This window comes from Pyrus communis, chromosome 1 (genome assembly GCF_963583255.1).
Source record: "Pyrus communis chromosome 1, drPyrComm1.1, whole genome shotgun sequence".
Classification (NCBI taxonomy): domain Eukaryota; kingdom Viridiplantae; phylum Streptophyta; class Magnoliopsida; order Rosales; family Rosaceae; genus Pyrus; species Pyrus communis.
Genome location: NC_084803.1, coordinates 20,764,759 through 20,791,968, shown reverse-complemented (window position 1 = coordinate 20,791,968; position 27,210 = coordinate 20,764,759). Strand labels below are relative to the sequence as shown.

Genomic DNA, 27,210 nt, shown 5'->3' with positions numbered 1-27,210 from the left:
TTTTTTTATTTTTGTTTTTGAAATAGAAGGAGAGAGGAAGAGAGTGATAGAGAATGTGGGAGTGTGAAGGTTTTTCTTAAAAAAAAATTAGAGATATGTTAGGATTACATGTAGGTGAGGCTTTGAGAAAAAAAAACAGTAAAATTTGGTTGTGTAAAATTACATTTCTCCCCTATATTTCTTATTCATGTTCTGTTTCAATTAGAAGGTTAAACTGGTAATTTCATAGAATTTTGGTTGACAATGAGTGTTTTATTAATTAGTAGATATTATGTTTGTTGTAATGCAATGATTTTTCATTGTATTTGAAATTATTTATTGGAATTAGACTTTAATTATGTTTGTTATAAATTAATGCACACATTCATTAAAAAAACTAAAAGAATACATTTATAAATAGTAATCGCCCTTGCCATTAGCCTTCCTCATTCCAAACTTGTGGACTTGCATAAAGTCAATTATTGTTTAAAATAAAAAGTAAGGGCAATTTTATTGCCCTCACCCTCCATTAACTAGTGGAGATGCTCTTATATATTAACTCAATAAGGCAAACGTACGCATTATTTAGACAACATGCATGTGTTTGCCAAAAAGTTACAACACACACTGGAATTGAGTTCAAATTTTATGAACCTATTTTGTTTATGGTCTTTTTGGGGCATCTATCATTAATTGACACTTGTTTATAAACTTAACCATCCTTAACATGTTGTCCATAAACTTAACACGTGTCAATCAGGCCACACACAAAATAGGTGGAGAAGATTTTTTTGTTTTTTTGTTTTTTTGTGTTTTTGTTTTCTGTCAAATGATATATTTTGTTAGATTAAATATTAGATTAGTCACTGACGGAATTTGAACCGTCATGCAAGGGCTTAACAAATTTCCACCATTGTGGTAAAGAGCCACTTGCAGGTGGAGAAGATTTAAAATTGGTGAAATTATATACATGCCTTTTTTCGGCTGTATCAAAGTACTTTATGGGGGAGCATTTTATGTACTCATTTTATTATTTGACCTAATTAAAAAATGACATGTGTTTCTTATTTTTTAAAGTCCCCGATTTGGTCACTGTTCATGCACATGTTAATTCTTGTGTTTTTGGGAATTTCAAGCTTGTAGGAAGCTTGGTGAGGTTCTTAGGAGGCTCGGGGTGGTTCGTTTGAAGGTTTGGCCGGAGTTGGTGGTGTTTTCCCTGCGAGATTCCGTTGGTTTTAGTGCTTGAAAGTGGTAAGGATTTGTTCCTCTTCTTGTAAGCTTCATTTTGGTACCAATTTTGTGAAATTTGGATGAAAAACGAAGGAGATATCAAGTTTAGAATTTTTCCCGGTTTTCCGGCGCCGTCGCCGGCGCCGGAGGTTGGCCGGAGAAGATGATGGAATATTCCGTCAGTTTGGACGGAATATTCCTAACAGCATTAACGGAATCAATTAGATTTAATGGAATATTCCTGACGGCGTTAATTGACGCCGTCAATGTGCCAAACACGTACCTGCGCGTGGGCGGCGCGTGGGGGCGCGTGCGGTGTCAGAAAATTATTTTAAAAATATGGAGATGTTCGTGAGGTTGAGTAGATCACGTTGGTGTATTCAACACCCCATTTGAGCATTGTACGAGAAGTTATTTCGTAATGTTGGTTATGTGCTTTAAAATTTATGTTTTTATAGTTGTTTTGCATATAGGTGAGACTTATCCCGAGGACGAGCGCGGTCACTCGAGGCAAGGGGGTTACGACCCTTCTACATACCAGTGAGTGGGCTTTTGGTTTTCCATATATACCTATATACTTGTGTTTTTCCCAGAAAGTGAAATGAAACGTTTATATGTTTTAAATGCCATGAATTGCAATTGCATATTTAATTATGCATTATTAGTGCATATATATATATATATATATGTTTGGTACTGCGAACACACAGGTAAATGCCGAGTAAGTTATGGTTTATGTTTATGTTCAGTAGTGATTTGAGATGCATAGAGAGCTCATAACATGCACCCCCGGTGTTAGTGCTCCCGCCCAGAGTTAGGCTCAGTCCTTCATGTGATGTTCACCTCCCGCACCACACGCTTATCTTGGATCCAAGTTAGGTGCACAGTCCTGTCGTACAGACCACTTTAGGTGGTTCCGACTCGTAGGTGACCCGCGATTATTCGCCCAGTCTTCACGTAATCGTAGCACTTGAGCATACTTATTTTACACCCAGTCTTGTCGTACAGACCATTTTAGGTGGTTCCGACTCGTGTGCAAGTATAGTTAGTGAGATGGAGATTTGAGCTCTAGATTCAGCCGCACAGGTCACATTAGGTGACTCCGGCTGACAGATTACATGGCACTGATTTGACATTACCTGAGTACTTGCATTTTATTTAGAAGCATTTGACATGACATATTTCTAAGCATGACTTATATATATATATATATGTATATACTATTTTTCTGGGAAGTATACAATTTTTACAGCGAGGGGTTAGAACTTTGTTTATGAAATGATTTTTTTTTTAAAAGCTTTGTTTTTGCCCACTCACGCTTTCTGTTTTGCGCCCCTCCAGGTTCTAGTTTGGTTAGCGCTTTTGGTGGTTCCCCAGAGGATTTTCCCGGCTTATCTAACAGATTATCATCAGTGTAGGACCACCTTTGGGTGTTTTTATTTAGTGTTGTTTCTCCCGGACTGCACTAGGTCTTCCGTGCTCTGAACTTTGTTTCTCACACTTATGCTTGCACATGTATGTTATTTACTTTGTGTATAGCTAGGTCTGTTTTTTGTACTTTTATTATTATTTATTAGCTTCCGCACTGTGCACATGGTTACGTCACTTCCACGTAACAGCCAACATGCCCTGATCTCGGTTAGGGTGTGTCAATTTGATATCAGAGCCTTGGTTTGGCAGTCCTATACTTTTGTGAGTATTCTAATGGTTTTGGTGTCTTCTGTCAGAATTATGCTGCCTCGTCGGGAACCACGTCGCTCTGCTGAGCCTAGTTTCCCCGATGTAGCTCAACTGGGGGAAGTTATCGCTACAACTATTCAGTCGGTGATCCGCCCTCCCTAGATGACTCCTCTAGAGACTATGTACAATCTGAAGTTGGATAAATTCGAGGGCCACGAGGGTTTTGAGGGAGCGGAGCGGTGGCTAGAACATATTAAGAAGACCTTTCGTGTACTGCATAATCAGGGGAATCTCCCTGTTAAGAAGTGGGTTAAGACAACATCGTGGTTTTTGGGTAAGGATTCTGCATCCTGGTGGGAGCAGGAGGTTCGTCGTTTATCCCCAGAAGAGATGACTGATTGGGAGGTATTCAGAGATCTGTTCAGGAGAAGGTTTGTGCCTCTTGAGTATATTGATCGCAAAAAACAGGAATTCACTGCGTTGAGACAGGGGAAGTTAACGGCAAACGAGTATTACCGAAGGTTTATTGATCTGTTTCACTATCATCTGGATGTTGCTGGCAATCCGACAGAGATGCTTCGTCGTTTCCATTTGGGCACTAAGAAGAAGTGGCGTTCGATGGCGACCACTACCCCTTGTGACACCTACCAGGAGTTTTATGAGATTCTGTTGAGAATTGAGGATTCCGAGAACATGCCCAGCAAGAGTGAGGAGAAAGAAAAAGATGGTAACCAGAGGAAAGATGACAAGGGCAAGGGTCCGGCGTCGTTCGGACCTCGCAAGACCCAGAGTTTCAAGAAGGGTGGCACTAGTTCTAGTTCTTCTAGCGGTGGTTTTAGTGCCACTGGTCAAGGTCATGGTGGTAGATTTACTGGTGGTGCTAGAGGCCAGAGGTAGGGTGATGCTAGTAGAGGTAGGGCCCCAGTTTGCCGCAGGTGTAATAATCGACATTTTGGTGAGTGTAGGCACGGCAGCGACGGTTGCTTTACTTGTGGGCAGATGGGACATCGGGCTGCAAATTGTCCCTAGAGTCAGTAAAGGCCCCAGCAGACTTTCTTGCCACCACCTGCATCGATCCAGCAAGTTTCTGGTCCTGGTAGTTATGGGCAGACAGGTCAAGGTGGTGCCTATTACTATCAAGGTGATGATGTTCCTTATGCCTCTGGACAATATCCATATCCCTAGGATCCATATTCTCAGGGTGGTATCCCTAGTATTCTGGTGGCTATATGTCGTATCCTCCAGTTTCAGCAGGCGGGTCTCAGTGGTTTCAGGAAGGATAGTCTCAACAAGGGGAGATTACTGCGAGTAGTGTGGGGTCTTCGAGGCAGTCTGGTCAACCCAATTAGGGGCGTAGTGCACAGAGTCGTGGGGGCCAGTCGAGTAGAGGTCGTGGTGGACGGCAGCAGACCCAGGGGTGTATTCACAATATCTCTCTGCAGGACGCTCAAAATAATCCAGACTTGATCATGTGTACGTTAAATATCCTTGGTTATATTGCTAGAGTATTAATTGACTGTGGTGCTACACATTCTGTGATTTCTCATACATTTGCTCAAGTGACGCAACCTCACCCTACACCTCTAGGGTATGATTTAGAGTTTGCTATGCCTAGAGGGGAGAGATGTATTGTAGATCATGTGTACCCAGGATGTCCAGTGATGGTGGATGATGTTATTATGCCAGCTGATCTTATCCCGTTGGATATTGTTGACTTTGATGTGATTTTGGGCACGGATTGGTTGCATTTCAATCGTGCCAATATTGATTGTTACGGGAAAATAGTTACTTTCCATCGTCCTGGATTACCTGTGGTTACTTATGTGGGCGAGCAGAGTGGGGTGAGACATGGCGTTATTTCTGCTATGCGAGCGAAAAGGTTGTTATCTAAAGGTTGCCAGGGGTACTTAACTCATGTAGTGTTGGACGATGCTACTCCTAGTAATATGGAGGATGTAAGGGTAGTCAGACATTTTCCTGATGTTTTCCCTGAGGATTTACCTGGTTTTCCGCCAGACCGAGACGTGGAGTTCACCATTGATTTGCTTCCAGATACTAATCATATATCTTTGACTCCTTATCGTATGGCTCTTGCTGAGTTGAGGGAATTGAAAGTCCAGGTGCAGGAATTAGTGGATAAGGGTTTTATTCAGCCTAGTACTTCACCTTGGGGAGCCCTAGTGTTGTTTGTGAGAAAGAAATATGGAACCTTGAGGTTATGTATTGATTACCGGCAACTGAATCGGGTAACGATTAAGAACCGTTATCCGTTGCCGCGTATTGATGATTTGTTTGATTAGCTTCGAGGTGCTTGTGTATTTTCCAAGATTGACTTGAGGTCTGGATATTATCAGCTGAAGATTAGTAGGGAGGATGTCCCTAAGACGGCTTTCAGGACTCGTTATGGTCATTATGAGTTTCTGGTTATGCCATTTGGATTGACGAATGTACCAACTGCTTTTATAGATTTGATGAACCGAGTATTCCAGCCATATTTGGATAGGTTTGTTATTGTCTTCATTGACGATATTCTGGTATACTCTAAGTCTAAATTGAAGCATGGTCGACATCTTACTTTGGTGTTGAAAAGGTTGAGGGAACACCAATTGTATGCTAAGTTTAGCAAGTGCCAGTTTTGGTTAGACCAAGTTGCATTTTTGGGGCACGTCATTTCAACTTAGGGTATCTTGGTGGATCCTCAAAAGGTGGCAGCTGTGGAGAAGTGGGAGCAACCGCGAACCGTCACTGAGGTAAAGAGTTTCCTTGGTTTAGCAGGGTATTATCAACGGTTTGTTAAGGATTTTTCTGTGATTTCTTTACCACTGACGAGGTTAACGAGGAAAGATGTTAAATTTGAGTGGGATGATAAGTGTGAGCAGAGTTTCCAGCAATTGAAGTATTGTCTCACTCATGCACCTGTTTTGGCACTCCCGGACAATAGCGGTGATTTCGAGGTTTATAGTGATGCCTCCTTGAATGGCCTGGGATGCGTGTTGATGCAGCATGGTAGGGTAATTGCTTATGCTTCACGACAATTGAAACCTCATGAGTTGAATTACCCTACTCATGATTTGGAGTTAGCTGCCATTATTTTTGCGCTGAAATTGTGGAGACATTACCTTTATGGAGAGAAATGTAAGATCTTTACAGATCATAAGAGTCTTCAGTATCTTTTCACACAGAGGGATCTTAATCTTCATCGGCGGAGGTGGTTGGAACTGCTTAGTGATTATGACTGCACGATTGATTATCACCCTGGTCGTGCAAATGTGGTAGCTGATGCACTTAGCAGGAAGTCTCAAGGCTGTAGTCACGTTCCTCTTTTAGCAGATTTAAGATCCACGGGAGTGAGGTTGGAGGCAGAAGATCGAGAGGTGGCTTTACTTGCTAATTTTCAAGTTAGGCCAATTTTAGTTGATCGGGTGCTTAAAGCTCAGGTAGCGGATGAGGAAACTCAAGAATTAATCTAAGCTCGAGATCAAGGGAGGAGGAGAGACCTCAGAGTTTGTGAAACGGATGGCATGCTGATGCAGGAGGGTAGGATGTTTGTACCTAATAATTTGGATTTAAAGAAAGTAATTCTCGATGAAGCACATATCTCGGCTTATGTTATGCATCCAGGAGCTACTAAAATGTATCATACCATTCGACCATTTTACTATTGGCCAGGTATGAAGAGGGAGATAGCTGAGTATGTGAGTACGTGTGTTGTATGCCAGCAAGTTAAAGCGGAAAGGAAGAAGTCGTTTGGGTTGTTGCAGCCGCTTCCCGTTCCAGAGTGGAAATGGGAAAACATTACTATGGATTTTGTGTACAAGCTTTTACGTACACATAACGGTTTTGACGGCATTTGAGTGGTTGTTGATCGGCTCACTAAGTCAGCACATTTTATTCCAGTGAGGGAGAAGTATTCTTTGGGCCGATTAGCTGAGTTGTTCATCTCGAAGATCGTGAAATACCATGGTGTCCCTGTGAGTATTGTCTCGGATCATGACCCAAGATTTACATCTAAATTTTGGGTAGCTTGTCAGGAAGCTTTGGGTACAAAACTACTTTATAGTACGGCATATCATCCTCAGACAGACGGACAGTCAGAGAGAACCATTTAGACGTTAAAGGATATGTTGAGATCTTCGGTGTTGCAGTTGGGTGATGCTTGGCATAAGCGATTGGATTTAATGGAATTTGCCTGCAACAACAGCTTTCATTCGAGTATCGGCATGGCACCATTTGAGGCGTTGTATGGTAGATCTTGTCGCACACCCTTGTGTTGGTCAGAGGTCGGAGAAAGAGTTTTGGTGGGTCCGGAGATTGTTGAGGAGACTACTCAAAATGTTCAGGTGATCAAGTCTAACCTGAAGGTGGCCCAGGATCGGCAAAAGAGTTTAGCAGATCGGCATCCTATTGACAGAGTGTATAAGGTTGGTGATTGGGTATTTCTGAAGCTTTCACCGTGGAGAGGTGTTGTACGGTTTGGAAAGAAAGGTAAGTTGAGTCCCAAGTATATCGGACCGTACGTGATCACTGAGTGAGTTGGTGAGGTAGCTTATAGACTTGAGTTGCCTTCTGAGCTAGCTAAAGTACATAACGTTTTTCACGTGTCTATGCTTCGGCATTATGTTGCGGATCCGTCTCATGTGATACCTCCTCACCCCTTGGAAATTAATCCGGATTTGACTTATGATGAGGAACCAGTGACGATTTTGGATTGGAAGGAAAAAGGTTATGAGGAACAAGACAGTGAATTTGGTGAAAGTTTTGTGGAGGAATCATACTATGGAGGAAGCTACTTGGGAAACTGAAGATCGAATGAGGGATTTGTATCCTCGGTTGTTCTTTGATCGCTAGTAGTTGCTATGAGTGGTTGTTTTGAATTTCGGGACGAAATTTTATTAAGGTGGGTAGGTTGTGACAGCCCTTCCCGGACTTTTCGTATCGTAGGGGTGAAATGACAGTTTTGCCTCTAGTATGTTTGTTTCGTTGTGTGGTCATTTTTGGGCTTTGGTTGGTTGATTTTGGACCACACACACATCCACATTCATTTCTCTCTCTCTCTCTCTCCCTTTCCTATCCTTTTCGTACAGACAACACCACAAACCCTTGGAATCGTCACAGATCGAGGAAACAAACTATACATTTGTGCTCGTGAGGTTGTTAGGAGTTCAACCATACCCATTTCAGGTAAGGATACCTTCGTTTTCACGTCGAACTCGAAATCCCCGATTTGGTCACTGTTCATGCACACATTAATTCTTGTGTTTTTTGGGAATTTCAAGCTTGTAGGAAGCTTGGTGAGGTTCTTAGGAGGCTCGGGGTGGTTCGTTTGAAGATTTTGGACGTCGGGATCGTGAGTTGCAGGTTTGGCCAGAGTTGGTGGTGTTTTCCTGACGAGATTCTGTTGGTTTTAGTGCTTGAAAGTGATAAGGATTTGTTCCTCTTGTTGTAAGCTTCATTTTGGTACCAATTTTGTGAAATTTGGATGAAAAACAAAGGAGATATCAAGTTTAGAATTTTTCCTGGTTTTCCGGCACCGGATGTTGGCCGGAGAAGATGACGGAATATTCCGTCAGTTTGGACGAAATATTCCTAACGGCGTTAACAGAATCAGTTAGATTTAATGGAATATTCCTGACGGCGTTAACTGATGTCGTCAGTGTGCCAGTCACGTGCCTACGCGTGGGTGGCGCATGTGGCCATGCCTTGGCAGGCGCGTGGGGGCGCGTGAGGTGTCAGAAAATTATTTTAAAAATATGGGGATGTTCATGAGGTTGAGTAGATCACGTTAGTGTATTCATACACCCTATTTGAGCATTGTATGAGAAGTTATTTTGTAATGTTGGTTATGTGCTTTAAAATTTAAGTTTTTATAGTTGTTTCGCATATAGGTGAGACCTATCCCGAGGACGAGCGCGGTTACTCGAGGTAAGGGGGTTACGACCCTTCTACATATCAGTGAGTAGGCTTTTGGTTTTCCGTATATACCTATATACTTGTGTTTTTCCCAGAAAGTGAAATGAAACGTTTATATGTTTTAAATGCCATGAATTACAATTGCATATTTAATTATGCATTATTAGTGCATATATATATATATATATATATGTTTGGTGCTGCGGACGCACAGGTAAGTGCCAAGTAAGTTATGGTTTATGTTTATGTTCAGTAGTGATTTGAGATGCATAGAGAGCTCATAACCTGCAGCCCCTGTGTTAGTGCTCCCGCCCAGAGTTGGGCCCAGTTCTTCACGTGATGTTCACCTCCCGCACCACACGCTCATCTTGGATCCAAGTTAGGTGCACAGTCCTGTCGTACAGACCACTTTAGGTGGTTCCGACTCGTAGGTGACCCGCGATTATTCGCCCAGTCTTCACGTAATCGTAGCACTTGAGCGTACTTATTTTACACCGAGTCCTGTCGTACAGACCACTCTAGGTGGTTCCGATTCGTGTGCAGGTATAGTTAGTGAGATGGAGATTTGAGCTCTAGATTCAGCCGTACATGTCACATTAGGTGACTCCGGCTGACAGATTACATGGCACTGATTTGACATTACCTGAGTACTTGCATTTTATTTTGAAGCATTTGACATGGCATATTTCTGAGCATGACTTATATATATATATATACTATTTTTCTGGGAAGTATACAGGTTTTACAGCGAGGGGTTAGAACTTTGTTTATGAAATGATTTTTTTTGAAAAACTTTGTTTTTGCCCACTCACGCTTTCTGTTTTGCGCCCCTCCAGGTTCTAGTTTGGCTAGCGCTTTTGGTGGCTCCCCAGAGGATTTTCCCGGCTTATCTGACATATTATAACCAATATAGGACCACCTTTAGGTGTGTTTATTTAGTGTTGTTTCTCCCGGACTGCACTAGGTATTTTGTGCTCTGAACTTTGTTTCTCACACTTACGCTTGCACATGTATGTTATTTACTTTGTGTATAGCTAGGTCTGTTTTTTTTTTTTTTTTGTACTTTTATTATTATTTATTAGCTTCCGCACTATGCACATGGTTACGTCACTTCCACGTGACGGCCAGCATACCCTGATCTCGGTCGGGGTGTGTCAAAAACCCATCATGGTAAATTTCTCTAACAAAAACTCAATGACTAGGCTCCAACTAAGCAATATTCATCATTAAGTTTGGCTTGGCAAAATTTGTGTTTTTGGATGTCTAAATTACCCCTAATAAAACTTACTTTGGGTCTCTCACTTATCATCTACATTTATTTTACATTATTTCATTCAATTAAATGTCTTCAAATACCTTATGGGGATTTGGAAAAAAATTTAAATGTCATGATTCCTATGCGTTTAATAACAAAAATTTACATGATACCAATGTTCCTTATATAATTGTTTTCACATGATGCTAACAAGTAAATTAGTATATCCTACAAATATAAAAAAAGTGTTTTATTCAAAATTATCAATATTTTAAATATAACATAGGTAAATTATTTTGCACAACATATATATAATAACAATATAAGTTCCTAGTAAATTATGTAATGATACATGCAAAATAGTTTACCTACAAAATAAATAAATATTTTTTATTCAAAATTAATTAAACACCAATATTTTGCAAAAATATATATATATATATATATATATATATATATATATATAATTTACCTACAAAATAAAAGAATGTAGATTGATTGCACACTCTATATAATAATAACAAAATGTGGCTAGTATATATGTAATATCACATGAAAAATAATTTACCTACAAAAAAAATAAATGTTTTTAGCCAATTGATCCAAAATTAATTAATTACATATTATTTTACATAAAAATATAGATAAACTATTTGCACGCATATATATAATTTTAACAAAATGTGCCTAATACATACATGCAAAATAATTTACCTACAATGATTGTCAAACAAATAAAAGAAATGAAATATATGAGGGTAAGAGAAGTATAAGGTAGATAATTTTATAATAATAAGGCACTTATTTCCCACAATTATGGTGGATAATTAAAGTCATTAACATAATTAGAGTGTTGTGGCACAATTGTAAATAGTTTGAAAATAATAGGTATTTATTTGTTTACATGGCAGTCTACTTCAAATTTGAGTTTTATTTGGATGTTTAAAATGAGATGAGTTTTTGACAAGGAAGTAAGTGTTGCATGAATTTATATCTAAAGAACCTTTTTTTTTTTTTTTTTCTTTCTTGTTTGGGCTTTTTCACTTAGAATCTCTTGAAGGAAAATTTTGTTTATACTTGATTGTCGTCTATGGACATCCATTTATTTAGACACCCTTCTAAATTTTTTAACTTTCTTTGGACATCCTACTAAATTTAAAATAATTGACACACCCCGACCAAGATCAGGGCGTGCTGGCCGTCACGCGGAGGTGATGTAACCATGTGCACGGTGCGGAAGCTAATAAAACAATAATGGAAATAGTGATACGAATAAATAAAAACTAGTTTACACGAAATGATAATAGGTGCAAACGTAAGTGTGACACAGATTCAAAACATAACGCCTAAAGCAGTCCAACGAAAATGACGCAACAACAGTACACCCGAAGGTGACCCTACGCTGGTGATCGTCTGTCAGAAATGCCGGGAAAGCCCTCTGGGAAACCACCAAACTTGCTGGACAACTAGAACCTGGAGGGGCGCAAAACAAAAGCGTGAGTGGGCAAAAACAAAGCTTTTGAAAACCGTTTAGTAAATACGTTCTAACCCCTCGCCGTAAAACCTGTATACTTCCCAGAAAATAAACATATGTACATATATATACGCATATACGAATCATGCTCCAGGATATGCCATGCCAAAACTCAATATGAAATGCAAGTGCTCAGGTGAAAGTCATATCAATATCATATAGTCTGGCAGCCGGAGTCACCTAACGTGACCTGTACGGCTGAATCTAGAGCTTAAGTCTCAATCTCAATAACTAAACCTGCCCACAAGTCGGAACCACCTAAAGTGGTCTGTACGACAGGCCTGGGTGTAATACATATAAACGCTCTAGTGATACGATCACGTGAAGGCTGTGCGAATAATCGCGGGTCACCTACGAGTCGGAACCACCTAATATGGTCTGTACGACAGGACTGTGCACCTAACTTGGATCCAAGCTGAGCGTGTGGTGCGGGAGGTGAACATCACGTGAAGGACTGTGCCCTACTCTGGGCGGGAGCACTAACACCGGGGGTGCAGGTTATGAGCTCTCTAAGCATCTCAATCGCCACTGAATGTAAACATGAATAACACTTACCTGGCACTTACCTGTGCGTCCGCAGCACCCAATATGCATATGTATATATATACAACTAATAATGCAACTAATGATGCATAAATAACGATAATCTAATGCATGGCATATGGCAAATGACAATTCAAATCAATTTCTGGGAAAATATAAGTATATAGGTATATACGGAAAACCAAAAGCCCACTCACTGGTATGTGGAAGGGTCGTAGTCCCCCTGCCTCGAGTGACCACGCTCGTCTTCGGGATAGGTATCACCTATATGCGAAATAACTACAAAAACGTTAATTTTTAAAGCACATAACCAACCTTTTGAAATAACTTCTCATACAATGCTCAAATGGGGTGTATGAATACACCAACGTGATCTACTCAACCTCAGGAACATCCCCATATTTTTAAAATAATTTTTCACCGCCGCACGCGCCCCCACGCGCCGACCAAGGCACGGCCACACGTGCTTGGCACGTTGACGGCATCAACTGACGCCGTAAGGGAATATTCCGTTATCCCTAACGGTTCTGTCAACAGCATCAGGAATATTCCGTCGTCTTCTCCGGCGCCGGAAAATTGGAAAATTTTCAAACTTTAATATCTTCTTCGTTTTTCACCCAAATTTCACAAAATTGGTACTGAAGCTTAGAACTAGAGGAACACAATCATACTACTTTCAAGGGCTAAAATCCACGAAATCTCACCTGGAAAATCACCCCAACTCCGGCCAACCTCGAAACTAGTGATCCCGACGTCCAAATCCTTCAAACGAACCACCCCAAGCCTCCTAGGGACCTCACCAAGCTACCTACAAGCTTGAAATTCCCTAAAACGTGAGAAATCACGTGTGCATGAACAGTACTCGAAATCGGGCATCGTGGATTCGACGTGAAAACGATGGTGTTCTTACCTGAAAAAGGTATAGTTGCACTCCTACAAGCCTCACGAGCTCGAATATGTGCTTGGATTCTACGATCTGTGAAGGTTTGATGGGTGTGTCAGTTTGACAAATTTGGGTGAAAAACGAAGCTTGGAACTAGAAGAACACAATCATACTACTTTCAAGGGCTAAAATCCACGAAATCTCACCTGGAAAATCACCCCAACTCCGGCCAACCTCGAAACTAGTGATCCCGACGTCCAAATCCTTCAAACGAACCACCCCAAGCCTCCTAGGGACCTCACCAAGCTACCTATAAGCTTGAAATTCCCTAAAACGTGAGAAATCACGTGTGCATGAACAGTACTCGAAATCGGGCATCGTGGATTCGACATGAAAACGATGGTGTTCTTACCTGAAAAAGGTATAGTTGGACTCCTACAAGCCTCACAAGCTCGAATATGTGCTTGGATTCCACGATCTGTGAAGGTTTGATGGGTGTGTGGGTGTGTCCGTACGTTTCAAAGGAAATGGGAAGGGAATGGGGACTCGGGACAGTGTGCAGGAAACAGGGGGAAAGGTTGTGGTGTGTGGGGAGGTGTGTGTGGCCTACAACATGCCAACCAAACTCAAAAACAACCAATAAACGTAAAGAAATCGAACTAGGGGCAATTTTGTCTTTCCACACGTACGTTGTAATATTTCTGGGACGGGCTGTCACAATAATCCTAAATCAAACACAATGCATGTTGTGGCCACGAACAAGATGAAATTCCTCATAGCCTCTTTGGGCCTAGGAAGAGTGGATAACCATAGTTGCCACCCGTTGTCCCCATTTTTTATGAAAAAAAAAAAAAAAAAAACACAATGCATGTTTAATATAAAAACAAGAGTGTACATGGTCCATATCCTATTGAATAGCGTGTTGAGTCTCTATTAACGTGTCCTAGGTTCGAAACTTCCCCTCTCCAAAATATTGTAATATTTTCGAATTCTTCTCCTCCCCTTAATAATAATATTTAGAAAAAAAATAATAAAAATAAGTGTCTTTTAATAAACCCAAGAAGTTTAGGCCATTTTGCTACAATCTCTCATCTGCAACCCCTAATCTCTCTTCCTCCCTCTCTCTATTTGACGAGAACTTGCTCGAGTTTGGATTGAAGAAGCTAGCCACATGAACATGCACATCTCTCTCTCTCTCTCTCTCTCTCTCTCTCTCTCTCTCTAATATACTAAATTGATTGCATATAGTAAATATAAATGTCATTGCACCATTATAGTTATGAGCACTTGATGAGTGATATTTCATGTCCTTCAATTTAATTAATGGGTAGTGTTAAATTTTAAACCAAATTTGCAAATCAAATGAAGTGGTTGTTGATGATTGGATTATTACTTAAGCGTTGATTAATATGCTTATTTTATATTGGTGACACATCATTTGATTTGCACATTTAGTTTAAAATTTTGGTCTCCCTAGCATTACCCTTAATTAATAAACATACCAAAACTAAAAGTTCGTTGGTTTACTTCTGTGATGATGAGTTTCATGTAAGAGATCAGAACTTGCAGTCCCTCTAACTCTCATCCTATAAGAAGAACCAAACTCCAATCCGTTGTTTTTATTCTCATCCAACGATGCGTGGGAAGCTTACAAACCCATATAATATGAATTTAACGTTCGTATTCAAGCAATTGGAAGTCTGTAGCTCATTGTCCATATAACCATATGGGATATGACTATGTTCAACTCGATGTATGGTCACCTTGAATATTTTTTTCTCGACATTGATGAAATATTATTTTGTCTTTTTTTTTTTTTTTTTCATAGGAATGAAACAGCACATCCTAGTGACAAAGTTATTCGATTGAATCAGAACCTGGTGTTCGTTGATTCAACACAATTGAGGACCTAAAGTTCCTCGACTTTAATTGCATAACCACATTCGACAAATTATTTTGGTGGTACTTATGCTATTGAAATTAGGCATCGACCACGACTCTGCTATATGCCACAATATTTGGTGTATTTTTGCCAAGTCTTGATTCAAAAATGGTTGAGACAACTTTGATTATGCAATGAATTTGACCTCTGTGGATATAACCAGCTCTCAGATATAAGATTTGCTCTCCATACACATGGAAAAATCATTTCATTCCATTATTAGTGGTTGAGTTTTATCTCCTACATTGAGCTTAAGCAATTAACGGTAGAGATATCTCCCAATAGCTTGACTTTTCATTTTATTTTATTATATTCATTTCGTTTCTATTTATTTCAATTTTCTTATGTTATTATGAAATCGTTAATTGAATTTACTTTTATATTAAATAGTATTTAATTCCATTCATTCCACTTTTCGAAAGAAACTTCTACTTCTACGGAATGCATCGTCAAATATTCAATATGATTCCACAAGATCTAGTTTTGTTCAAGTAACGGATTCTAGCCAATTGAAAGGATCCTCTAATCAATCCAGAGATTATTTCAATTCCATTAGTAATGAGGATTCAGAATATCACACATTGATCAATCAAATTCAACAACTAAAAGAAAGATTGATTCTTTGGGATCCTTCTTTTCTTCAAACGGAACGAACAGAGATAGAATCAGATGTCTCGGCTATTCACAGAACGTGAGAAGCAGATGAATAAGCATATGATTCCGGAAGAAATCAAAGAATTTTGTTGGGAATCCTACAAGATCCATTCGTTCTTTTTTCTCTGACAGATGGTTAGAACTTCATCTGGGTTCGAATCTTACTGAGAGGTCTACTAGAGACCAGAAATAGTTAATATATTCAAGATAATTACGTATCTCATTCTACTCTTTTCTTTCACAAATGCATCTAAGAGGAAATTTTTTTCTTATCACAAGACTTGTGTGTGATATATATGCATGATACGCATACAATACAAATGATTTGAGTAAGGAATGCGTATCGACCCATGCAGTGCTGTAGCTAACGCGTTAAGTATCCCGCCATGGGGAGTACGTTCGCAAGAATGAAACTCAAAGGAATTGACGAGGGCCCGCACAAGCGGTGGAGCATGTGGTTTAATTCGATGCAAAGCTTATCATGACCATTCCTGATCCGCAATGATGTGACAAATTATTATAAATCTGTACATACATTTTTGAGGCCTCAACGTAGTGCATTGTGCACGTCCTTACAAGGATTGCTCACATGGAAAATTAGTACTCAGACCATCTAAGTCACCATTGAACTTGGATCCCCATTTTGTTCTCAAGAATTTAAAAGCACATTGTGAGCTTAATCAACATCTAATTGTGGACTATTTGACCTAGATGTATCTCCAAGATGGTCGTAATATTATTTGCTTGTTTATACAAGCGCAATTTCTCAAATTTTGTAGGCTATTTCATGCCACTTGGGATTACTTTTGAGCACACATTCTTTTTCATGGCTTACCACAAGGTTTAAGCATTTTATGCATTGCAAATTTTTGTTTGGGAGATGCATCTTGATCACTGCATCATCATGATCAGTTTGGTTGAGGTATATTTTCTAACCACTATGTAATTATGTACACAATGACATTTTTCATCTATTAACATGAGGATTCAAGTCAATTTATTTTAAGTTGTGCTCATAGTTACCGTAGTTTTGCCGATTGTCACTTTGGTCCTGACGTTAGGGGGAGAAATGACAGTTTTCAAAGAATCATCGAGAATTAGCGTTGATACATCCGCTTTCGTCTCATCCAAACTATATACAAGTCATAAGTGACTTAGATTAATATGTTGTATGCCTAAAGCATGATACATACATATATATATATATATATATGTAGGTTCTAAGCTTTGAACTCTCCACAATTGGAGATTAATAAAGTTCAAGCCCTAATTGAAAATAACTCTATGTAGGAGGTTATGATCCAAGTCTCTAAGTAACTCATCTTAAGATGTTTGTTCTAGATATGACAATAGAAGCCCGAAAGAGGCATTGTACCCAAGCAATGAAATACTTATAAATTTAAGTATGCACATGCGAAAGAGAATTGTTGGATCACAAATTGATGATCATCAAGGACTAGTAAGTCACGTTTTTTCATTAAATGTCAACAAATTGTAAAAGGGTTGGCCAAATTGGAAAGAGGCAAATTCCACTTTGAGAGCCATTGAAAAACGTGAAATAAGGGAACCTATAATTTATACCCCAAACGTTTTTTATAATGAAATAAAATCACCATATGACATGGTGCTTCATAGTAGAGACATGAGTATTTTTTTTGTCATCATATATGCAACCACGTTTCTACAAGTACAATGTTATTTTAACGTGAGACTCATAGCATGTGGAGATTTCATACTATTTGAGATTTTTAAGTTTTGGTCTCTCCATCGAAGCAATTTTATAATAAATATTGAATGCATGAAATTCTTTATCAAAGATTTCAAATGAGGAGTATAATTCAAAATATGTACTCAATACCTATATTAAATAAATTTAGTATAAATTGCTTCAACAAGTACTTTTTATTAGTTTGAACTAAGTTATATTGATGTAACATACTCTTAAAAGAGTTCAGAGTTTTTAGTATGACTCTTGAAGAGCCTACAAGGCTATTTGTATACATGGTTTATGTAATACCCTGAAAATTGAAAATAAATCGATTTATGATTATGAAAAATTGAATTGAGAACGTTTAAAGGTTTATTTCCAGGAATTTTTATAATTTACGTCGGTTTTCCTTGTCGATAAGTGAAATGACGAAAATGCCCTAGTTGGTTAAATTGAAATATACTAGGACGTATCCTATCCTTGCATATTTTATCGTTTTCTTGGCATATTAGGATAGAGTTTGAACTCACGAGCGTGAAACAGAGTTATACGTTTGAAGTTAGGGACATTTTTGTAATTTTGACTTTCAATTCTAGAAGGCTCCAGTTTTTCTAGAGCGAGGATGGCTGTGATGAAGCCATGTGTATGGCTGTGATGGGAAACAAAGGAGAAAAATGAGAGATAGCTGAGGGATCGGAGGGAAGAGGGGGAAAGCAAGGAGGAAAAGGAGAGAAAAGAAAAAGAAAAAAAAAAAGAGGGGGGGGGAACAGGAGTTCTTCCCGACCCAACCCGTGACAGCAATTCGACGTCAAATTGCAGCGTTCCACGGTGGAATTTCTGCCATCCCTCACTTGGAAATACCTACCTAACCTCTCCTCTACCCTTTCCACCCAAAATTAGGAAAAGTTTAGTTGAAATTTGGTGGAAAACCCACCATGGGTGCCGCAGGTATCCTTGGCCGAAATCCATCAATTGTGAAATGTTTTCCTCCAATTTCCACTATGACTAGACTTCCCTTGAGGCCTAGAACAAAGCCCAAACAACTGTAGGGGCGGCAGAGTACCGGAGGTGATGATTCGAGGCCACCCATTTATAGGGTTTCCGGCGGGTTCGAGGCAAATTGGAACCTTTCCAGGACAAATTGGACTTGGCCGTAGGTATAAAGTTTGCTCTACTCTTTGAGATCTTCATTTCTGTAATTTTTGAGAATTTTTAGAAATAGTTGAATTTTCCGGCGAGTTGGGGCTGCCGACCGCCACTCGCGGTGGCGCATGGCCAAGGAGCCGACATTGTGTTTTTATGAGAATTTCGTTATTCTAATTATGCTTTTGAGATCTAACTACTGTGGTTTGAATATTAATATGTTTGTGGTATATGTTGGATTAAATGAATATATTCGGATTTGATTTGAAATTTGGAAATGTGAACTACGAATGGCTTATCCCTGTTTAGGGTAAGTAGGCAGCCTAACGAGACGTTAGATGCAGCCATAAAATATGTGAGGTTAAATAAATTGGAGAATTTAGGTTACAAAATGGAAATTGGTCCATAAAAGGAAATGGTGATAAAATATAAAAAAAATAATATCGTACATTTGGTAAGGAATTATAATTATGGATCATGGGTAGAACTAAGGCTCGAAAATAATGAATCAAAATTTATAGTAGTCAAACAATCGGGTTTAGACCTCTTGGTTGGGAATTTATTATGAGAAAAGGAAATGGCAGGTATATGGAAGAGAAGAAATGGAAATCAATTGAAAGTGTTATGGCATGTGTTGTTAAGTCAATGATGATTATTGAGCATATGTAGAATCAAGGCTTCTATATAAGGATTAGTGGTGAATGGTTGTGAATTAGATAAATATTTTAATTTGATCTTCCATAAAATAAGTGAGATTGAATAATCGAGACAAAATCCTTGTTTGAGATATTGATCTAAGTAAGGAATACTGAAAAATAAGAGTTTACCCTTATGTTTTGGTGAGTAAATTTTTGGGCATAAATAGTTGTGTGGAATCATGAAACTTAAGTAGAGATTTGTAATTGTAGATAGTTAGAAGAAAAATTAATTAATTTGGGCCTATCAACAAAATTAATACCCGAAAATAAATATTTCAGGGGCGGGGCGTTACAGTTTATATTTACGATGGAGTTTTTATACTACTCTTAGTTTATTTTATCCTATATTTTATTTTATATTTGTTCTTTGTAGAAACACAAACAGCTGTTGTCAACCCCCGATGAACTTCCGCGTTTCCCCAAGTCAAGCCCTACTCAAGCTAATACTAAAGCACATTACTTCAAACGTGACAGTGATGACTAGTTGAATCAAGGCTTACAATCATCTATGGGAGTCAATTATTCAGAGTTATTCATTGGGGGGAGTCTTTGACAACATGCTATAATGGACATACAACCGCATTGTGCTCCTTCATTTCGACCAGGTTTTTATCCCACTGGGTTTTTTTCAGTCAAGGTTTTAGCAAGGCAACATTATGATCGTCTAACACCATATCAATATTTCATAATCATGGTGCCCAATTTTTTTCCTTCACTTAGGTTTTTTCCCACTGAGTTTTCCAAGCAAGGTTTTATTGAGGCAATGACCATTGATTGGTGAATATCCAAGAAGAAGTGTTATAAATAAGATTTATTATATGGTTGTTCACATTCTGAGTCAATATGTAATATGTAAATAGTTGAGACATTTTCTATGTAAATTATAAGCCTATAAATAGGTACTTTAATAAGAAGGAAGGGCACATTTGATTTCTCCTTCACATTCACTCGTCTCTCTTGTTCATTGTCTTTCTCTACATTTTATTTCTAACAAAATGTGACTTGTTTATAATTCAAGAGATGGAAGAGATTTTTTAATGTGCCCTTAACATTAGGCGATAGATCATATATTATTATACAAGTAAATGGAAATTCTTCTTTTAAATGTCTGTTTACATATATATAACATATGATGTATGTGTCTGTGTTTCGAACACACTGAAAAATCTATTCGAAAGATGTTAAGTGGAGATTTGATTGAGGTTGGGCTTCTGACAGAGGACGGTTGGACAAGGAGAACTGTGTAGCGAGAGAGAACACACATTTTCGATCAAAAAGGAAGTTCGGTCTAATATTAGATGTGAAATGCACTGAGGCCATCTCATATGTTACATCTCGTCTTAAAATTGACAAAATCTGCCTTTAGCCAAGTGCCAAAAAAATAAAAGGAACTTTAACGAAAAGTTCTCGATATTATTCACTTTAACAAAAAATTATATTTTTACGTTAAAAAGTCAATCATAATACTATTTACTTTACTTTTTAGTTTGTCCTTATCGTTAAAACTCAAGGTTTTCAAACCATTTTTATTAGTTTTTCTAAAAATAAATTTATACGGAATCAAACTGCATTTGGCCAAAGACACCGTCATGAATTTGTCAATGGATGGATTAGCTACAGTAAAGTATCATGATCACTTTCCTTTTTATTTGTTTTGCCTTCATGCAATTATAAACAAATCCTTCCTGAAAATAAAATTTGAAGTAGAAAACCAAAAGGTCCATGACTCCACTAATTGAATTTCTAACAATCTTCAACAAAAGAACATATAAAAATATATATTATCAATGCCATGACCGGTGGCAAAATACATTCAGGGAGTGTTTACATATAGGGAATGGATATAGCGGAATGAGGGTCATTCCACATTCCTAATCATTCCTCCGTTTACTAACACTTGGAAATGAAAAAAGTGTGTGGGACCCACTTAATATAGGGAATCAGACTCCCCAAACTCTCGGAATTCAATTCTCGACATTGAGGTGGTAATTGAATTCCCCGAAATGAAGCCTATCAAGAATCCACCTTTTGTACCAATATTAGCCCCATAGTTTTTTTCTAATTCTAAAACACTCACAGTTTTACCTTCCAACTCCTTTGCAACCCAAGACCACCCTCTCAATCTTCTGTCTTTCCCAAATCTACCACCATAAACGGACACAATAACAACCATACCAACCACGCCTATCACAACCCCTCCTAAAACCACCACAAATATAACAGCCACAAATTTAGAGAAAATGAAAAGAAAAAAAAAAGAAAAAGAAAGAACCCATCAGCCAAACATATACCCACTACGATCGGTAGTAGGCAACCCACTCAGGAAGCATATATGAGATCTTTGAACTTCGACCCACTCATCGGCTTTCACAAACACGTTGGATTGAACGGTGTTGCGAACCATGGTGGGAGTAACCGATAAAGCGGAGAGGGAGGGCATAGAGGAGAGAGATGGAGGATTTCAAAATTTGAGGCTAGGGGCGGTGGCTATAGGGGTAAGTGGGAAGGAGGGCATAGAGGAGAGAGATGGAGGATTTCAAAATTTGAGGCTAGGGGCGGTGGCTATAGGGGTAAGTGGGAAGGAGGGCAAGGAAAGGCAGGGATGGGGGAGGGTTGTTATGGCTAGGAAAATAAAGTTTTCAGGATGAAAGGGGTGGTGTGGGAAAACAGACAGGGTGGTTTTGGATGATGGGGGGCAAATGGAAATAACCATCTTCTAACAAAAAGGAACCTCTTTAATTATTTTTTATATAGATAAATTTTGGTATATAAAATTGGTTTGAATTTTTTTTTTTTTTTGAACAATAAATTAGTTTGATTAATTAGTATAAAAATAATTTATTTATATAAGGGCAATGTAGTAATCAAGCTAGTTTTAATTCCGATTCCAGTGAATTAGTAAACAACTTATATAAAACCAACATCATTCCTCTCCGATTCCAGATAGTTTTAGTAAACAACTTCAACAGGAATCTGATTCTACTTCCACCTCATTCCAATTCCTCCTCAATCCAATTCATCTCAATCTGATTATGGATTAGTAAACGCACCCTTAGCAAGTTGGGTTCAAAAAACTGAAAAAACCGAAACATTCACCATAAAATACCAAAATTGTTCATCGAACCAAATTGAAGAAACCAAATACAACCGAAAGTTATTCGTTAGGTTTCGGTTTCGTAGGTTCAGAAACCGAAATGAATCGAATAAAATATTATTAATTAATTAATTTAGGATGGAAGGGTATTCGTTTCTAAGCCCAATTTCAAGTCACGTATTTGCTTAAGTTCAAAATGTTAGCAAAGAACCCTTTTCGACCCTTAAAATAGTATAAACCTGGAAGAAGCCCATAAAGACCCAAAGAAAGAAAGAAAAATAAAGGCCCAAAGAGCCATGGTGGCCATTAGTGCTGATTGTAGATTACTCTGAGCACTACAGTAGACGTAGTCCAGTTTTTAGGGATGAACAACTTAAATATTGTTGTTCGGTTCTTATTGTTTCAATTCCGAGTGAACACAAAATAAGCATACATAAGCCTAACTTGAGTGTTAAAAGTCTAGAAGTCGTATCCCTTGAGAAAGCCTAGCCTATCCTATTCTTCTTTCCTTGTATCCCATCTTTCCCTCTTCTGTTTACTTGATATTAAGCAGCATATTTGCTTTGCCATTTAAAAGTCAAAACCCTAGCTAGCTAGCTAGCTGTATTACGTCGTGATGATGGCAGAAGCTGCGAATCTATGTATTTGATCCATCTGATCTTTCTCCTCCCACCACACATCTGCTTCGTCAATGTCAATCTAATTTTAACTCCAAATTCTAGCTAGTTCTTTATGATTCGAACTTTGTCTTCCGTATTGGTTTGACTTGCCTACCTTTTTTTTATTAAAATACAGGGGAACTGAACGAAAAATACGAAACCCATACATAGAATTCGTTGAAATTCGATCACTACGTCGACCCAAACAAGCACAACGCTAATACCCACTAAAATTGAAGGTTAAAGTCATTTTTTAGAAAAGCTAAAAGAAGAAAAACTGACCATAACTTGCGGCAACACATCGGTCAGTAATATCAATGTTGCAGTTATAAACTCGATTGTAGTTAACAATCGCATATCACTTGCCCCAACAATATATGCAAGCATATCTTCTATCAATCAAAATTCTAGGGTTCTCCATACAAGGAGACCTGAACGTGCAACGCCTCATCAACCTACGGTTACAAACCAAAAGAATATAGAGGAAAAGAAGAGACCACGACCACGCAATAGAGGCCCAAGCGCCAAACGATCCATCCACGGTCATCACGGACTAGGACAAATCTTTCTGTGGAACTAATTATTAAGCGCTCCTCTCAAGAGCCAGTCAAAAAATTGAGCCAGGTATTGAATTCATTAACACCAAAGAATCAAGGCTTGAGTGCAATGGCCACGCCAAACCTGGGATTTTTGTCCAAGGCCTTGGTGTCTACCTCACCAGATATTGTCAGCACCGACTTTGGTATGACTTCATGCTGCAGGAGGGCTCCTAGCTTTCCGTGATTGTTGAGCTTAGCTTTCACTACAGTGTAGATATCAACAGCATATTGCCCCCCCACGGTGAAAGTGTTCTCGTTCGTGGAGAACTTTCTAGTGATCTCTCCCACAGCAGCACTCCTCTTCAACAGATCCATATAATGCACATATGATGCTCTTATACTGTCTCCTTTGTCACCCCTGAGAGATTAGAGAGAGAGAGAGAGAGAGCTGATATCAGAATATATAACCGTTAATACTAGAACAACCGAATTTAAACTATTGTACATGATAAAAGGTTAGGGTACAAATGCTTACAGAATTATTGAAGCAGACTGATCTGGCTTTGTGATGCTGATTCCAGCAGTGTACTTCGTAAAGTTTCCAGACGTAGTGTCATAACCCCCTTCTGCACCAAATGCAATGGTTGGGGTTCCAATGGTGGCTGAAAAATCAATAGCTGGGGATTGATTCAAGGCAACGGCTGTAGTGATGGTTGCATGGTCATGGAAGTACTGAACCTCCAACTGAACAATAAATTTAAAAAATGACTCATCATATAGTTAATCACAAAAACAGATGTAAATATCACCTAGCCTAAAGATCCCAGATTTTATACCTTGCCAGAGTTGAAATCAGGCGCTTTGAATGAAGCTATAGTTTTTGTGGATGGGACAATCTCATTGATCGTGAAGGTCGTTGAGATCTGCCAAATCAAAGAGAAAAGTGGCATGCTTAAAAGAACAAGAAATTTTTTTGTAATATTCAACAAACAACGCAACCCACATTTGATTCTGTGTCAACTTTGACATCAACCACCGTGTTCTTGTACTTGTATTGTGTCAAGATGTCCCCAGTGGAAAGTCCTCCCTTCTTCACTGCTGTTGAGGTGAGGGCCTAAAGGATCCAGAAAGGAAAGTATTGGAACAAAAACAAAAATTTATCAGACAAGGAATAAACTCAATAACTCGCACAATTTCTTCCAAGAAACCATCACTACCATAGTCTAAGGTTGATCGTAAGAATTCAAAATTTATGATGGCATGGATCTTAAAGCATAGTAGGAAATGGAACTTCTGAGCTATAAATATCAATTCAAATAACAACTGCAGTACTGATAATTAAAAATGATGGGTACTAGATGACATTTCAGGTGTCTCCTCATCTTTTTGTTTTCAAAAAAATAAATAAATAAATAAATAAATCAAGACACCGTTCCTGTGCACAAAAGTATGCAAAATCTCAAGGTTACTCTTAAAATTGTTGTACTTTCATCCATTAATCGACCTGATAATACTACACAGCCAACTGTTCCAATTCTACACCAACATTCTCAGCTCAAGTTTTGAAGCTTCAATACAATATTACTTGAAATTGAATCACGATGAATCTTAGTAAACTTAAATATCATTTCAAATATCAACTGTAACCATAATGATTGGAATTGAGTCAATTGACACACACACAATTCAAAGGAGAAAAATACAATATTCACTCCAGCTTAGTAAAGAAGAAACATAAGAGATGAAATTTCAGAAGCAATGTCCTTTAATAAGTCAAGATATTCCCTTCATGTATGTTAGAGCTCACTTTTATTATTTATGAAAATATGTATTTAAAGTGTTACTAAGCGAATTTTCCTATGTCATTATAAGATGCATGCACATATATGCCCAAATCTATAATAACATAACACAAAGAAAAGAGCTGCACAGGGAGGAATAAGATACAGAGTAACAACAAATGAAACTGTCATGATAGTAAATTATATTTTTTTTCCACAAAAATCCCAACAGATAAGTACTTCAATCATGAAAATAATGAAAATTAGACAACCCCACAATCTCCCAGTTTCCAAGAAAAAACAAAGACAAGGAAACACTTAACTCTTCTATTGCCTAAGAGACCGAATTATAACAAAAATTTAGTATTCGAATACCAAAACAACTAAGGGTCCCGTTTGATAACCATTTTGTCTCTGGTTTTCATTTTTTTTTTTTTTTTTTTCCTGCTACAGATAGAAGAAAGTATGTGGGAGAAAGGAGGAATGGAAAACACATACGCTTTCACTCTATCTCTAGCGCAAAAACTGAAAGCTAAAAACTAAAAACGAGATGGTTATCAATCGAAAACGAAAAATATGATCTAGTTTATAAAAAAACAAGCGTACAAACTGATTTCGGGCAGAGGAAAGCTACAAACTACAAAAATGACTCAATTCTCAAATGCAACAGCCTCAATTTCGAACCCAACACGGAAAATGGCATGAAATTTGCACCATAATCGAGCTCAAAGAAGCCACACTAGCAAAACAACACCGATCCGAAAAAATATTTTCTCGACTAATCAATTACATTTTCTTTAAATAAGAGCTTCGAGTGCGTACCACGCCGGCATCGCTGTAGGTGGAGACGGTGAATTTCTGATCGGAACTGTAGTCCTTGGTCAGAAGATCTGCAACAGAAGCCAAAACACAACGTTTCAGTTGCAAATTACGCGATCGAGAGAGCGACAAACAATAGAAATATCACAGAGACGAAGAGCGAGAGAGAGAGAAAGTGAGAGACAACGGTTCGTTACCTTTGGCTTTCTTGCCGATGTCGGTGAAAAGTCCAGGTCCCTTGCTCATCTTTACGGCGGAGAGAGAGTCTGGGAAAATTGGGGAGCGAGAGCGGAGGAAGCGAAATGAAAGAGGAAGAGGGTTGTTTATTTTCGTGGTGGCAAGTTTGTGGTGTGTGATCGACGGCTGTCGCGGTCTTGTGCTGAATCGTCGCTTCCCAACCGTCGATTTCAATACTCAAATTCTCTTTTTCTTATTTCTCTGCTTTTGATTTGTGGAATTAATAGTTATTTATGGTTAAGGAAGAAGAATCAATGCTTTGATTTGACGATTCACTGTCAAATTATTTGAAAATTCGTTTTGAAGCGAAAGGTTTTTTAGTTAAAATAATCTACGAAATTTGTATAACTTATCATTTTGGTTTATAAGATTTAAAATCAATAAAAGTGCATTATTGAAATTGTCCATCATCAATCATTTTAGTCATTCTATGAAAAAATTATATTAAATAAGAATTAAAATGACAAAAATACCCTCAATTTAATAAACAATGGCCCAAATGATTTGATAAAAATTGAGAGTATTTTTGTCATTTTAGCTTTATTTAACAGAGATTTTTCTGAGAATAATCAAAATGATTGATAGAGGATAAACTCAGAAACCATTTTTATTAATTTCAAATCTCATATTTAAGACTTTGGAGATGTCATAAAGTGTCAACAATAATAGTAAAAAAAGACGGTGGTTTCTAGTTGAGATGTCAATGAAAAATTTTATTTGAACTCATATAACCTCTTTTTACAACCAACTTAAATTTTAAATATGAAGTGTCTTTTCTACCCAATTACATAATTACCATAAAGTACAAAATAAGATTAACAATAAAACTAAAATTTATCAATAAACTCACTTTCAATAATCAAATCCTTATCATTATGCAGTCTTTCTCTTACGTTCTATTTTGACTAAAATTCTAAAACGT

General features: G+C 38.2%; 1 protein-coding gene across 1 annotated transcript; it reads right to left on the bottom strand.

Annotated features, from left to right (window-relative positions):
- Positions 1-23,145: 23,145 nt before the first annotated feature.
- On the bottom strand, positions 23,146-26,407 carry LOC137737424 (mitochondrial outer membrane protein porin 2-like). The gene is made up of 6 exons (XM_068476891.1): positions 26,249-26,407; positions 26,055-26,122; positions 24,455-24,565; positions 24,288-24,374; positions 23,987-24,195; positions 23,146-23,869 (listed from the first exon to the last, which is right to left on the bottom strand). Exons 1-6 carry the CDS (start codon positions 26,295-26,297, stop codon positions 23,563-23,565), a joined length of 831 nt encoding a protein of 276 aa, XP_068332992.1. The 5' UTR covers positions 26,298-26,407; the 3' UTR covers positions 23,146-23,562.
- Positions 26,408-27,210: the final 803 nt, after the last annotated feature.

Excerpts from the sequence above, each read along its gene's own strand:
- LOC137737424 (XM_068476891.1), bottom strand. The coding sequence starts at position 26,297 with ATGAGCAAGGGACCTGGACTTTTCACCGACATCGGCAAGAAAGCCAAA. Across the intron at positions 26,123-26,248 it reads CATCGGCAAGAAAGCCAAAG|ATCTTCTGACCAAGGACTAC; the intron begins GTAACGAACCGT and ends CTTCTGTTGCAG. Across the intron at positions 24,566-26,054 it reads CCTACAGCGATGCCGGCGTG|GCCCTCACCTCAACAGCAGT; the intron begins GTACGCACTCGA and ends TGGATCCTTTAG.